We start from the raw sequence: 15222 nt of genomic DNA, 5'->3' as shown, positions 1-15222 counted from the left end.
GCCCAAACCTCGGAACACAAATGAAGATCTTTTTTGTTGAAATTTGAGAGCTTTCTGTCCCATAGACAGCTACTGTATGCAAAACTAAAACGATGCAGATCGTAAAACTAATCCATATGAATTTAGTCTAAATTTTCAGAGGAGACTTTTTCAATTTATATTTAGATTTAATTTAGGCTTTTATTCACATATAAACATTGATCAGTGAACAGAAGGTCAAACAAACCTGCTTGATGCATGAGAACAAGCCTCTTCCAGAAGCTCAAATGTTTTGTGTAACACACAAGAATGAACCTCATTGGTTCTTGCATGTCAAGCAAACATGCTTGAGCTTCCCTTTACCACACTGTTGTGCGAGCTGATGAATGTTTATATGTGAATAAAAGCCTAAATTCAATCTGTTCATCATATAATGCCATCGTGTCTCTTCAGAAAATTTGGACTAAACAGCTCAATTCATATGGATTAGTTTTACAATCTCTTTATGAAGCAAAGTGTCAGTTGTGTAGCTGTCTATGGAGGGACAGAAAGCTCTCAGATTTCATCAAAAAGATCTTCATTTGTGTTCCGAAGAGGAACGAAAATCTGACAGGTTTGAAACAACATGAGGGTGAGTAATTAATGACAAAATTTTGGGTGAACTATCCCTTTAACAACCAGAAAAAAAAAAAAAAAAAGAAAAAAAAAAAATCCAATTGCAAAGTACCAGTATCTTGCAAGCAGTACTGTCAACATAGACCCGGTTCTCAAATCCACATTTTGACAGCTTTCTAAAAAAATCCAAGTCTGAATATTTGTAGACTAGCATTTCTAGCAATATTTTGGATTTAAATGAATACATGCTTCTGACTTGTACCTGCTCTGTCTATCCAGGCCCGGTAGCCGTTGAGTTCCCTCTCCACCTGCTGCTGTCGTCTAAGCTTCATGAAGGCACGTCTGTTTTCGACCCTCTCTCTCTCTTTAGCAAATTCCCTAAAGAAATATTTAGAAAATGTACTGTCATCACACACATTCACATTCAGTAAACGATTAATAGAATAGACATAATTTAAGTGCTTTATAAGTTCTGACCTTTTACCATCTATAAAGGCATGAACAGCTAAGAAACACTGTGGAGGCTGATTTACAGAGTACAGTAATCAATCCCTATTGAACCAATCATCCAGAGTGTGTGGTTTTCAGCCCACCTACGACTACAGGCTCACCAGAAGGCAATAATTCTCTCATTGAGTGAAAACTAAAAAAACTAATAAGCATTCAGGATTTTTTAAAAATTGTTATTATTATTATTATTTTTTGCATATCAAACCCTGAAATTATTGGATAAGAATAAATAAGATTAAAGATTAGTTCAAGAATGAAAAATCAGTCAACATTTAGGCCTACTTGTATTTTTTTTTTTTTTTTTTTCTGTAGTACACAAATTTATTTTTTCCATGCAATTACAATGAATGGGGACCTAGGCTTTTAAGACTCAAACAAATATACAAAAAGCACCAAACACATATTTAGAAAGTGTATTAAAAGCAGTTTATATGACTTGTGAGTTTTATACAAAGATTCAGAAGCTATAAGATAAAGTTTATTCAAAACAATCCTGATATCTGCTATAGCTCTCCTTGGTACATATTTGATTGTTCAAAAAAAAAAATAATAATAATAATGGCGTTGATTAATCAACAAATTTGATCCTGTTTCCAACATCACTCTGGATGATTCTTTAACCACAAATCAGACTGATCTGGTTGAGTTAACTTCTAAGTTTCAACTTTAAGTTCAATTTTGGTCTGTTTCACACACACACTGTATGATTCCAGAAGATGACACAAGTCATATAAACTACCTTAATACGCAAAAAGATGCTTTTGCATCCTTTTGATGCTTGAAAGTTATAGTCCTCATTCATTGTAATTGTTTATTATTATTATTATTATTATTAATATTTCTGTGCTGTTGTGCCAAGTACAAAGTACAAACAAACAAACAAAAAACATTACAATTACAATTTCTCCTTTTGTGTTTCATGGTAAAAATGAAATCAGATTTGGAACAACATGAGCATAAAAAAATTATGAAGGAAATATTTGTGAAACTCTTACCCAGAAAGAACACCCAAAACAAGGTTAAGCACAAAAAATGAGCCAATGATGATGAGAGGAATGAAATATATCCAATTCCACGTGGGTCCCAAAGCATCATTAGTCTGTGGAGAAATAACAATAATCAATGTATAAAGTAAAAACTGAGAGGAAGAGAAGATTATTGTTAAGTGCTGTGTTAAATAGTTATTTTTTTTATTTATTTTTTATTTTTTTAATTTACAGTCCAATAAATAATTGCTGTCTGCAAAGTAAACATTATGTTTGAATAAATGCAATACAGACATTTACAGAATGATTTCAACTCCAATTTTATTGTTTTTTCCAGCGTTAATTCACCCAAAAATGAAATTTCTGTCATTAATTACTCACCTTCATGTCATTTCAAACCCATAAGACCTTTGTTCATCTTCGGAACACAAATTAAGATATTTTTGATGAAATCCGAGAGCTTCTTGATTGGCTGACGCTGTACATGTGAACACCACAATGCATGTGTGTGCAATAATGAGCCAGCATTCTGACGTAGAACCAGGAAGTGCTGCACTGTGTTTACAACGTGAACAGCATAGGAGACTGACGGGGAAGAGAAGGAACTGTTGAAGTCGTTATTTTTGTTTTGTTTCAACACACAAAAAGTATCATAACACTAAGGTTGAACCACTGCAGTCACATGGACTAATTTAACAATGTCTTTACTACCTTCCTGGGCTTTGAAATTGGTTATGACATTGCTGTCTAAAGGGAGGTCAGAAAGCTCACAGATTTCATCAAAAAATATTTTCATTTGTGTTCTGAAGATGAACAAAGGTCTTATGGGTTTGGAATGACATGAGGGTGAGTAATTAATGACAGCAAAATCCTGTATAAATAAGTCAGTCTGTAATAAGAGACTGAATATATATGATGCCGTCAAATTTGTATACAGAAATCACACTGAGTTGGCATAGGTTAATGAGGATGCATAAAGATAAATCATGGGTATTCTATCAATGTAAATATAAATCCAATCAGTCAACAATAAATTTGTATGAACTCACATTGTACAGGACGGCAGTCCATCCCTCCATGGTAATACACTGAAAAACTGTTAGTACTGCAAACAAGATGTTATCAAACTGAGTGATGCCATCATTGGGCCCAATCCAAGAGCCACTGCAGGTGTATTTATCAGGGCACTTCCTCACTCCACAAGCAAACTCAACCTCAGAAGAGTCCACTGTCTCATTATCTGAAAGAACGGTGACAGGAATATTATATGATGCATTCAATGACTACACAATTATAGTGAATAAAAAGATTGCAGAAACATTATGCTACTGTCATCTTTTTGATAAATTACCATATATATATATATATATATATATATATATATATATATATATATATATATAGATATAGATATATATATATATATATATATATATATTCTCAAATATAGCTGAACACAATTTATATTAGAGAAAGCAGTATGTCAGTGATGCTCACTTTGTTTGCAGTTCAAAATAAATAAGTTTATGTTAAAATCAACAAGGGAGACTTTAGAATTAGATATTTGGGGCCAGATTTACTAAACAAAAATTAGCATGAGAGCACAATTCCACAAATGCGGCAATGGGAGTGACAAGTTTTGCACGTGATCTAATGCTGACACGCAAATTAAAGAACACAGTAAAATAATTTACATAATGACCAATGCAATCTACCAAGAGCAGTGCAAATTAGTGTTGGGTCACAAATAAGCAAAGCTGATGCTCATCAGGTGTGGGTCGACACAGGCGCAACTTATTACATGTAATATATGGATAACGTCTTCCTCTGGCATTCCAAATAAATTATTATGAGTGGAAAATATTTTCTCCCTTCTACTACGCACTCTGTTCTCTGCGCTGTGGTGTCTCCTCTTAGCAGTAACAATTGTAGCCATGTCACAAAATGGGTTAAGACATGCTTTTTATGGGCGTTAAATAATGGCACAAATACCAGTGAATTGACAAGCGCAAACATTAGTAAATCGCGTTGCGCGATTCATTTATGTACTCTCCTCCTTTAAGTTTTGCATTTGAAAGGGAAACTCCTACAAATGCATATGCAATAAGGTCAGCCACAAAAACAACTCAGTTCATGCCTTTTCAGTGCTAATTTTGCACTGCGTGTCTTTAGTAAATCCCAACAGTAGTTTTTAACGCCAAAAGAGGGTTTGCACTGGCACAAGCTGCTAGTAAATCTGGCCCTTAGAATTATGTATGATTCCATCCTCCTAGTCTGACTGGGGTAGTGTCTGCTATGACATTTAGTGATGTTTCTCAAATGGAATGCTGCATCCTAGTGAAGCAGCACCCTTTAATGGGTTAGTTCACCCAAAAATGAAAGTTCTGTCATTAATACTCACCCTCATGTCACTCCAAATATGAAAGACCTTCGTTCATTTTTGGAATACAAATTAAAATATTTTTTTGATGAAATCCAAGGGTTTCTGAACCACACATAGGAGCAACGTTTTTGTACCTTTCAAGGCCCAGAAAGGTAATAAAGACATCATTAAAATAGTCCATTTGACTACAGTGGTTCAACCTTAACATTATGAAGCGTCAAGAAAACAAAACAAAAACAAAGACATTATTCAACAGTGTCTTTATTCTCGTCGCTTCAAGCTGTAGTCACATGGACTATTTTAGCGATGTCTTTAGTACCTTTCTGGGCCTTGAAAGGTGCAATGACATTGCTGCCTATGTTCAGAAACCCTCAGATTACATCAAAAATATATTAATTTGTGTTTTGAAGATGAACAAAGGTCTTACAGGTTTGGGACGACATGAGGGTGAGTACTTAATGACAGAAATGTAATTTTTGGATGAATTAACCCTTTAATAGACCTGTCCTTCTAAGGCTTTTATACTATAGTTCTCAGCATTAAATGGTAGAATGAGAATGATTTGAGAAAAATACTTTAAAATATAAATCTTGGTATTAAAGGTCCAATGTGTAATACTTAGGATGATCTATTGATAGAAATGCAATACAATATACATAACAATATGTTTAACAATACAAAACAATATATAATATACATACTAATATGTTTTCAGTGGTGTATAAAGACCGTTATGTTTTTATTACCTAAGAATGAACCATATCTATCTAAATACATTGCGGTTCCCCTTACATGGAAGTCGCTATTTTGCAGTGGCATATTTCTACAGTAGCCCTAAACGGACAAACTGCTGCACAGAGTGCGTTTTGTCACTATGTTGTTGTTGTTCTTCTTTGCTAGTAATAGTAGTAGTAGTCGTCTGGTTTATTAGAAGCAAAGACCGTTCTTTGTTAGAAGTAAGAAGAAACCTCATTGCTTGATTGGCTACTCTCTGCAGTTTCAGACGACGACATCTTTGTCCTGTGTCGGCCACCATAGCTATTCTATGTGCTTCAAAAGGGAGGGGTGAGGGGTGGAGTGAGACTGACAGCTCTCCTGTCCCCATGTTGAGAGAAATTGTACGTACAGAGGCACTGTGTGCGCTGTGTGTAAACTTGATGGTTTTTGTAGTTCTAGACTAAATGTGACCATGAATTTACTCATCTCACTTGCACAAAAACAGATTCAATATTCCTCAAAATGAATAAAAATAGTAAAATGCAAACTCAGAATATTATGCAAACCTGCAATAATTAAGTTAAATAATATATATATACTTTATGTATTTAATCTCACTTTATTAACCAATGTCTTTGCTGCTGACCCTCAATGATCCAAATCAACCATATAGTTAAACATCACATTTGTGTTTCATTTTTTTCTCTTTTTTTTATTATTACTGATGCAAGAGTGTTGAACTTTCTTTTCTTGCGTCCTAACTTTCTTTTTCTTTCTTTTTTACAGGTGTGAATTTGCATTTCTTTCAGCCTGAAGCTTATTCACTTTTGGTGTGAAAGGGCCTTTACATTTGCCAAAAATAAAACAATCAAGCCAGCGCAGCCCAAGTGAGAAAAAATAACCCGAAAACTAACGTAACACATTACTTTCCATAAAAAGTAACCAAGTAATGCAATTAGTTACTTTTTTTAAGAGAGTTAGTTACTTTTTCTTTCCCTAACACTGAATGCAATACAGTGAACAAGGCTGTGGTCTCCCAGTGGTTTACATCTGCAATTCATTTACAACTAAAGAAAAGAAAACATAGTGTATAACATAGTGTTGTCTTGCATTTAATAATAAAATGTGATGAGCTCAATTCCGACTCATTTTCTGTAAATTCCTTTTCATGGATTGGAATGTGTTCAGATGATTGTGGGTGACTGGAGGAAATGAAGGATACACTTGATGCATCTTTCAAAATGCACTGAATGAAGAGCACAAAGCAAGGGCTGCCTTCCAAGGATGCCTTGAGACTGCCTTCGAAGGAGCTTGGTGACGTGGAAGCCTAATTTTTGCAGCCTTACTAGGGCACAGCTTTCCATTTGAGAAACACCCTAGATTTCACCTCAGTCACAGTGAAACATTTAGCTGTTTAGCATGGCCTAGTTAGTCTCTGCTAGCATCTTTCTCCATTGATGGCCATTCAGAAATATCTGTGTATATTCATGAAAATAAGTTTGTTAACAATATTAAATGTTGTACTCATACTGGTTCTCTCTCTCTCTTTTTTTTTTTTTTTTGGAGTGTGAAATAGATCTAAATATTTCCTTATCTACTGCCTTTGATGTCACAACTCAGGATAGACACTAATGAAGGGCTTGGGATTGTGAACATTGTGCTGGTGCTTTCAGTCATCACAGCTGTCATGATATAATTTTCCAGAGTCCCTTAAAGGGTTAGTTCACCCAAAAATGAAAATTCTGTCATTTATTACTCACCCTCATGCCGTTCCACACCCGTAAGACCTTAGTTAATCTTCGGAACGCAAATTAAGATATTTTTGTTAAATTCCGATGACTCAGTGAGGCCTCCATAGCCAGCAATGACATTTCCTCTCTTAAAATCCATTAATGTACTAAAAACATATTTAAATCAATTCATGTGAGTACAGTGGTTCAATATTAATATTATAAAGCAACGAGAATATTTTTGGTGCGCCAAAAAAAAAAAACGACTTATTTAGTGATGGTCGATTTCAAAACACTGCTTCAGGAAGCTTCGGAGCATAATGAATCAGCGTATTGAATCATGATTTGGATCGCGTGTCAAACAGCCAAACTGCTGAAATCACATGACTTTGGCGCTCCAAACAGCTGATTCGACACGCTGATTCATTTATGCTCTGAAGCTTCCTGAAGCAGTGTTTTGAAATCGGCCATCACTATATAAGTAGTTATTTATTTATTTTTTTTGGCGCACCAAAAATATTCTTGTTGCTTTATAATATTAATATTGAACCACTGTACTCACATGAACTGATTTTAGTACCTTTATGGATCTTGAGAGAGGAAATGTCATTGCTCCCTATGCAGGCCTCACGGAGCCTCACGGATTTCAACAAAAATATCTTAATTTGTGTTCCGAAGATTAACAAAGGTCTTGGAACGGCATAAGGGTAAGTAATAAATGACAGAATTTTCATTTTTGGGTGAACTAACCCTTTAAGTGTTAATTCACTTGGCATAAGTCACATGGTTAGATTTAGTTGACTGGCTTATGGTGCGTTCAAGTCATGTTGGAAAGATCATTTTAATACGTTAAACACAAATGAACCACACTACAAAGTCATAATTACAAGTGGGAAACTCTGAACTTTCTTTAAGGCCTAAGATTTCGAGTTGGGGGCATGACCGTGAGAAAATATGGCAGATGCAATAAATATAGGGTCTGAACTGATGCCATTTTTCATTTACAATAAAAAGTCTCATGCAAAATATATGATAGTATTGTACAATTACAGTACAAATGTAATTACAGTACAAATGTAAGTCTACATCGGAAAAACAAACAAATGCAACTTTTTAATACTGTGGAAGACAATAGGGGTTAATTAAAGCATTTCAAATTACGTCCTACAATACAACCTACAAAACACCATACTGTACTTTCAAAAATAAAAAAGGACGTATTAGCTCAATCTAAATATGTTGCCCTGACTGGAGATCACTGGACCTCGGTCAGTAATCACAACTCTAGGTGTCACTACACACTTCAACAATCATGACTAGAAACTTCAGTCCTTTGCATTTACAGTACTGAAGACAGTCACGTGGCACTATTCTGATGCATGTGCCAAACAGAAGCTGAGGAGTGGGGCATCCACCATCGGAAGAGACAGAGCTCAAAACATGGTTGCTGCAGCAAGAAAACTTCTGTATGATCACATGCAATGTCAAACATATTGCAGAGGACCAGCACTGTTTGCCTCTCTGACAGTGGGTTTGTTGATGCATTGACAAAGTGTCACAAAATTGTAGGACATTTTAAGCACAGCCCTGCAAATACAGAGGAACTACATCAGCAGCAAGCAGCATTTGGACGACAGAGAGAACAACTAATAAAAGATGTTTCAACAATGTGGAACTCGTCGCTCGTTATGATTACCTGTCTCTTAAGGAACCAAGTTTGTTTGTTTGTTTGTTTGTTTGTTTTTTAACACCATGCTAGCTTCTGTGGCTATTTTTTAACGGTGAGACAATTTATGGTAAAACTGCATCCGGTTTTACAATCTATTTTTGCAAAACACTCTAAAACTGTATTTGGCTTAAGGAACCAAGAGGCTGTTAAACCTACTTTTGTCCAACGGGAACACAGGTTAGACCATGCTGACTGCAGCTGAGTGGGACAAACTGCACAAGCTGCAGACCCACCTTTCTCAGTGCCACAAATTATTGCATTATTTTTTAAATGCATTTGTTTGTTTGTTGATTCAAATGTATTTGTGTCGCACAATATACTTTTGTTGCACAGAAAATCATGCCTAAGATCATGCTCTTACTGAGCAAGACAAAGGTGCCCATGGCAATAAAAAAAGTCTTTAAAAATTCCATGAAATGAACTTTGCAAAATGTAAAGGATTTTAAATCATCCTTTATAAATTGATATAAATAAGCTTGTCTTGCCTAAACTTTATACTGAATTTCATTTATTGTTCATATTTATTTATCTTACACTTCAGGAATTTGACTGAACTCCTTGGGGTGAGGTTTATATCTACTGCTCTGTGGTGCTGCCTGCATTTTGCCATTTTAATGAAGGTCTCTGATGAGGATCCAGCCTACTGTGTGTGGTAAGGTAAGGCTGTCTTCAAGAAAGTACTTGCTGAGTGGCAAGCTGACATGAATGGCTGAAACTGGCTTCAGCTCTTGACCCACTTTTTAAGGACTTGTAGTGCCTATCAAGAGGAGAGAGGGAACAGGTGTTATCCTGCCTTGAGAAGATGCTAGAAGAAGCAGGACCCAGCACAGGTATTCCACAACCCTGTGATAATACTCTTGCTGGAATCAGAGTCCGAATCAGAGGAGGAAAATGAGCTTAGCAATGCTCTACATCACTACAGAGCTGAACTGAGCCCAGTATTGAGATGGATAAGTGTCCTCAACAGTGGTGGTCAACAACATTCAGGGGCCCATGTTAAACTCTCTTCCTAAGGGGTCATTCACACAGAATGTGTTTTTCTATTCCAATGCACTACTCATTGTTTCCATTGTTTTTCGTGTATGACTGTTGCGCTCATGTCATGCACATGACGCGGTGTTCTAAAAATGCGGCGCTCAAGTTAAATTCGGTCCAACTTGATGATGTTTTATTAACAAAGTTCGGGAGGAGTATTTGCAAATGATCTAACAAATCATCACGTCATTCCAATCAGCAGACAGCAATCAGTAATCAACATGTTTACCCAATCAGCATGAGTGGAGGACTACATAAATAAGCAGTCGACTCACCTATGCTTCTCTACAGCATCCCTCCACTACCCCGTCTTCTCACACTCGCCTGGGTTATCTTCCTAACTAGAATATGGGGGGAGTACTCTGGGTTTGGGCCAATACCAAGCTTGGAGCCCTCTCCTCGGACAGCACGCAATATATGCATACCATTTACTTATCTGACTTATATGTAAGTGTGAATGTGTGAAATAACGCATCTCGAGACCTTGCATTTTTCCCCATTTCACTGCCTATGTCTCACATTTTTCAAAGCAAAAACGCGTTCTGTGTGAACGAGCCCTTAACCTGCAAATATCTGGTCACCCCTGCAACCTCTGTACTATGCAAAAGACTTTTCTCACTGGCTGGCCTAAAATAAGAGGGCATCTTTAAACTCAGGCAATTAAACAAGTTAGTTTGTCTTAGCAACTGGTTGATAAGAAGAATTGAGGTCAATTTAACTGTGCTTGTCTTAACTTATGACCATTGTAGCCTAAGGTATAGGGTTATGTTCAATAATAATATAAAATAGCCATGTGGCCTAAGTGATAGGATTATGTTCAATAATAAATAATAATAATAATGAAAAACTAATTTTTGTATTTCTATAGTATCCAATGCTAATTTACCATAACAATTTTAAATTATATTTTTTGGGGCTAACTTCTAGGCCAATATTCATTGGTAAACATTCAACATGGCCTTTGTCAGGGTGGGAAAGAAACCTCAAACGGAGCCCAGAGCCCCAACTTGGCTGCTAGTCTCAACTCGCAATTGGCAGCTGAAGGATTACCCAGGGAAGCAGCTGAAGTTTCCGGAAAACATTAAAAGGATGGCACTCAGGCCAGATTTGATCTTAACATTTGACTGTTCCAAGCAAGTGGTCATGTTGGAACTTATGCTGCATTCCAGGCAACCCGTAACCCATGTTTTTCCAACCTTCAAACCCGTGACTTCCCACCCGTGAACTCGTACTAGATCGATGTACTCCCAGTTACGGGTTCTGAAGTCACATATCCCGCGAAACAACAATGGCAGCCCCATGGATGCTGTGTTTATGCAAGTGCACGGTAAAATAACGTAAAATAAAAGGTATAACAGCTTCTCTTGCCTTTGCGCCATTTTCCTCCTGTTTCCCTCAAATAAGCAAGGAGTAAGCACCTTTGGCAATACAAATAATTGTTAATGAGCATAAGCCCTGTACAGTCCGCCATGCTGGTTTGTTTACACTTTTATGCAGTTTGGCGTGACTTTCTTGGAATGCTACAAAGTCGTGAGTCGTGAATTGAAGTCGTGACTTAGAGGCTCAAAAACCTGCCTGGAACGCAGCATTACTGTCCCTTGGGAAGACTGCATAGAGGAGGCACAAGAGGGCCAAGTATCTAGTATCTAGTGCAAGCCCACTGAGGTGGCAGGGGCTTTGCAGGACAGTCTCTACATTGGACTCTCAGTCGTCTTGGTATTAGAGGGTTGCTGGAAAGAGCCACCAAGGACATCATAGAAGATGCAAAAAAGCTTCAGTGTGGCTGTGGATCAAGAGGGGTGATCCATGGTGTAATGCGCTACTTGGACACAAGCTGAGGACTGATTACCCCCAGCTGGGTGTCTGATATATATGCATATCTATGTATATATAATCACAGGGCACCTTCAAAAGTTGAGCAAAAACACACCTAATGCACATTCTTTATTCATAATTTTTTAGAAGTAGAGTTAAAAAAAATCTTTTTTTTTTTTAAAAATAAAAAAGGTACATCGCCATTTTGCTCCAACCAAAGTGACTTTAACACTTGATATTGTAATTACTAATATTCAACTCAACTTCCCAGGAGGACTTGAACGCACCATTCAAAAACTGTCCGCAGAACTGGGCACCCAAGATCAAAGATGGCAGATTTCAAATTGCATACTGCATGGCAGCTGTACTGCATTTTCCATATTACAAATATATTGCATTCCTGTTTTTTTATTTGAGTTAAAGATCAAAGCCTTCTCCATACCTAGTATATCTGGAGAGGGCAGGCAAGTGTGGTGTAATTTGCCACTGTAAAACTCCAGACCAATGATAGCGAACATCAGGATGGCAAAGAACAGCAGAAGACCAATCTGCAGCAGGGGCACCATCGCTTTCATAATGGACTTCAGAACTATCTGTAAACCTGGTGGAATTAATCTGGATTAGTACAAAGTACTTAATTCCAACAAGTGGTTTTACTCTTAATACCAACTGTCGTGTTATATATGTGTCTACAGTGACAAGATGACATTTCCTGATTTAATAATTTTGATCAGGGGTGTCCAATCTTGCTCCTGGAGGGCCACTGTCCTGCAGAGTTTAGCTCCAACCCCTAATTAACCACACCTAAACCAGCTAATCAAGGTCTAAGAGATTGTCTTATTATTGAGAGATACAAGGGTCCGTGGCTGTACCATTGGACAAAGCATAATGGCTAACTTGGATTACGTATGCCTTGATAACCAATTACATTACAGCCTTGAAGTCATTGAATTTCGTTCCGAGCTGTGCGAGTCAATCAATGTTTGCGGATACCATAAAAATGAATGAGAAGTGCCATAAATTGAATCATACTTGTCGCGTCAATTGTGCAATTTTTTTTTCTTGGTGTAAACTCTAAAAATAGATCTAAAACCAATGTTTAACAGCAAACATGATGAAGATTATTCGATGGGCTGTCGATTCTTTAAATGATAGGCTATTTCCTCACAAAAGTGGTATATTCAGCATAGTGATGCATCTCCTCCATTGGCATCCATTAAAAAAAATGCTTTGTTAAAAATTTACAGGCTGTGTTTTGAGGCAAGATGGAGCTTAACTCTGCAGGACAGTGGCCCTCCAGGACCAAGTGTGAACACCCTTGTTTTTGATTATTATATGTAATGGAAATAGGATGAGTAACTTACTGGGGATACCAGAGACTAGTTTGAGGGGTCTTAACACACGCACAGCCCTCAGGGTTCTCAGATCCACCGGAATATTCATATGAGAACCAGCAGTGGCCAGAATCCTGAGGAAAATACAAACATACACACACAAATGAAAAAAGAAAAACAAGGCTTCATCAAAACAGCTGTTAAATGTGGCCTAACCCTCCCCACTTATTTCCTGTGGCACAGAAATAAATGACAGAATTGTTTTTCATCTAACATCTTTACTTGTATACATTGTTGTACATTAAGACTCCTTGAATGTTGTGATGCTCTGCACAGAGACAGTGGACATTTGCAAATGTAAAAATGTTTCTTTATATATATTTTTTTAAATATTCTTTTATAAAAAATGAAATGTGATATAATAAATAACACTTTACAACAAGGTTCATCAAGGTATAATTAACATATTTCTTATCATTTTGAAAGTTGATGTATTATAATATGAATTACCACTACATTAATAAATGCTCTGAAAAAAGTGTTATGATACCTAGTGCATTAATTAATGTTAATGAATTTCTAATAGAAAGTGTTGAGATTAAATTATATTCCTAAATTAGTAGAGGCTATGCTACCATGTCAGGTTAGGATGTCGTGCACACAGGTCAGTTTAGTAGTGTCACCTGTTCATCCTGATATGTGCCACATTTAAAAGGTCATGTGAACAACCTCACAAAAGAAATGGGAAGTGGGCACTTTGGCATGCGGTGTGAACATTATTAGTTAGAGCTGTTTCAGCAGGATGTGCACTTCCCAGAAATGTCACAGTGATAAATACAGTTGACAAAAATATCTTTGAACACTAAGACGATTGTTAATATTCAGGAGAAATTTAAAGTCATGATCTCAAAGATAAATTTGAATAATAGAATAATAATTACAGTATGGAAGAGGAAAAAGGAAAAAGCTAGAGTCAGAAAGAGAGCGAGCCATGGAGCGAGTGAGTGGGTGAGTGGATGAAAGCAGTACTTGGGGGTGTAAATGGTGTGAAAATTCAAGGTTGTGAATCTTTCTGTAGCCTCCAGAGCTGCAGCACGTCTGTACTATTGTACATCATGATTTGCATCAACAAATCCTTCATATCAGCTACAGGAACAGAGAGGAGCCTGTTTCATTATCCGTTTTTTTTTTTTTTTATAAATGCCATTTCTTACGAGAGCTTTTAATCTGTGATTCAATAGAACTTATGCAATGCTTCCTGATCAAATCAATGGAGAATTTACATGTACTGTGTTTAAAGCATATTGGGAATCAAAAAATAGGACAGTATGTTTAACAATAATCTGTCTTAAGGTTTAAGAACATTTAACAAATTTACTGTAGTGTATGATAGCATCTTTAACACAAAGGCTTTTTTTAACAATGTGTTTTGCATATGTCTTAAGCAATTATGCTTGTACCTTTGTGTCGTGGCATACATTTCTATCAATCAGTGTAACATGGGCAAACACTATTAATTATTTCACAATTTGGCTTCTTTGTACCTGCCAGTGAAAAAGCTGAAATGCAAACATGAAATGAATATGGGCTCACCCACACATGTACACCTACACACAGCACTGAACTGAGCTCTGAGAGGCAATGACGGGGGGAGGGGATGGAGGAAGATGGAGGAATAACATTATCAACACTTAGTGGTGAATCATCAGCTTATCTGCAGCAAATGCTTCATATTTCACACACTATGAAAGAAAAGGCTTCATGCCGAGTCTATGCTCTGTTCTGAACATCTGATTGCACTATATGCTCATGCAACTTTGTTGTCCACATCCTCAAGATACCGGAGAAGATGGACACCCTTAAATGGTTAGTTCACCCAAAAATGAAAAAAAAAAAAAAAAAATCATCATAATTTACTCACCCTCATATCGTTCCAAACTCGTAAGACTTTTATTCATCTTCGAAACACAAATGAAGATATTTTAAATGATGTCTGAGGTTTATGTCGCTCCATTGACAGTCCACGCAACTGTCAATGAGTTTGAGATCGTAAAAAAAAAGTTCCGAAAGAGGTCGTAAAACTAATCCTTATGAATTGTGCAGTTTAGTCAAAATTTCTGAAGAGACACTATCTCTTTTTATGATGAACAGATTGAATTAGGCTTTTATTCGCATATAAACATTGACTTCACTGCACGATATCCAAAATTAAACTGAAATCATAATGTGTCTTAGTATGATTATGAAATAAAAAAATAAAAAAACACATTTAAAAAAACAAACATTAAAAAAAATATTACTTTGTGATTCAATAATTCATACATTAAAAGGTTAATGACATGTTTTTACTCCAAACTCATTTAAATGTGTTTGAAATAACTTCCTTTTG

The 15222-nt window shown here is 36.4% G+C and overlaps 1 protein-coding gene across 3 annotated transcripts in view; it reads right to left on the bottom strand.

The window, feature by feature from the left end:
* cacna1eb (calcium channel, voltage-dependent, R type, alpha 1E subunit b) overlaps window positions 1-15222 on the bottom strand; it is a 139926-nt gene that overhangs the window by 89273 nt on the left and 35431 nt on the right. For 2 of the 3 annotated variants that reach the window (XM_067363706.1, XM_067363707.1), the window contains exons 2-7: window positions 14755-14791; window positions 12864-12967; window positions 11942-12100; window positions 3140-3330; window positions 2100-2203; window positions 857-972 (exon numbers count right to left, since the gene is read on the bottom strand). In XM_067363706.1, the coding sequence (XP_067219807.1) occupies window positions 857-972; window positions 2100-2203; window positions 3140-3330; window positions 11942-12100; window positions 12864-12942 (649 nt within the window). In that variant the 5' untranslated portion in view covers window positions 12943-12967; window positions 14755-14791. The remainder of the gene's footprint in view (window positions 1-856; window positions 973-2099; window positions 2204-3139; window positions 3331-11941; window positions 12101-12863; window positions 12968-14754; window positions 14792-15222) is intronic. The other variant, XM_067363705.1, reaches the window with a different exon arrangement.

This window comes from Chanodichthys erythropterus, chromosome 16 (assembly GCF_024489055.1).
Source record: "Chanodichthys erythropterus isolate Z2021 chromosome 16, ASM2448905v1, whole genome shotgun sequence".
Lineage (NCBI taxonomy): Eukaryota > Metazoa > Chordata > Actinopteri > Cypriniformes > Xenocyprididae > Chanodichthys > Chanodichthys erythropterus.
The sequence above is the reverse complement of the archived record's forward strand: the minus strand, read 5'-3'. Positions and strand labels throughout refer to the sequence as shown.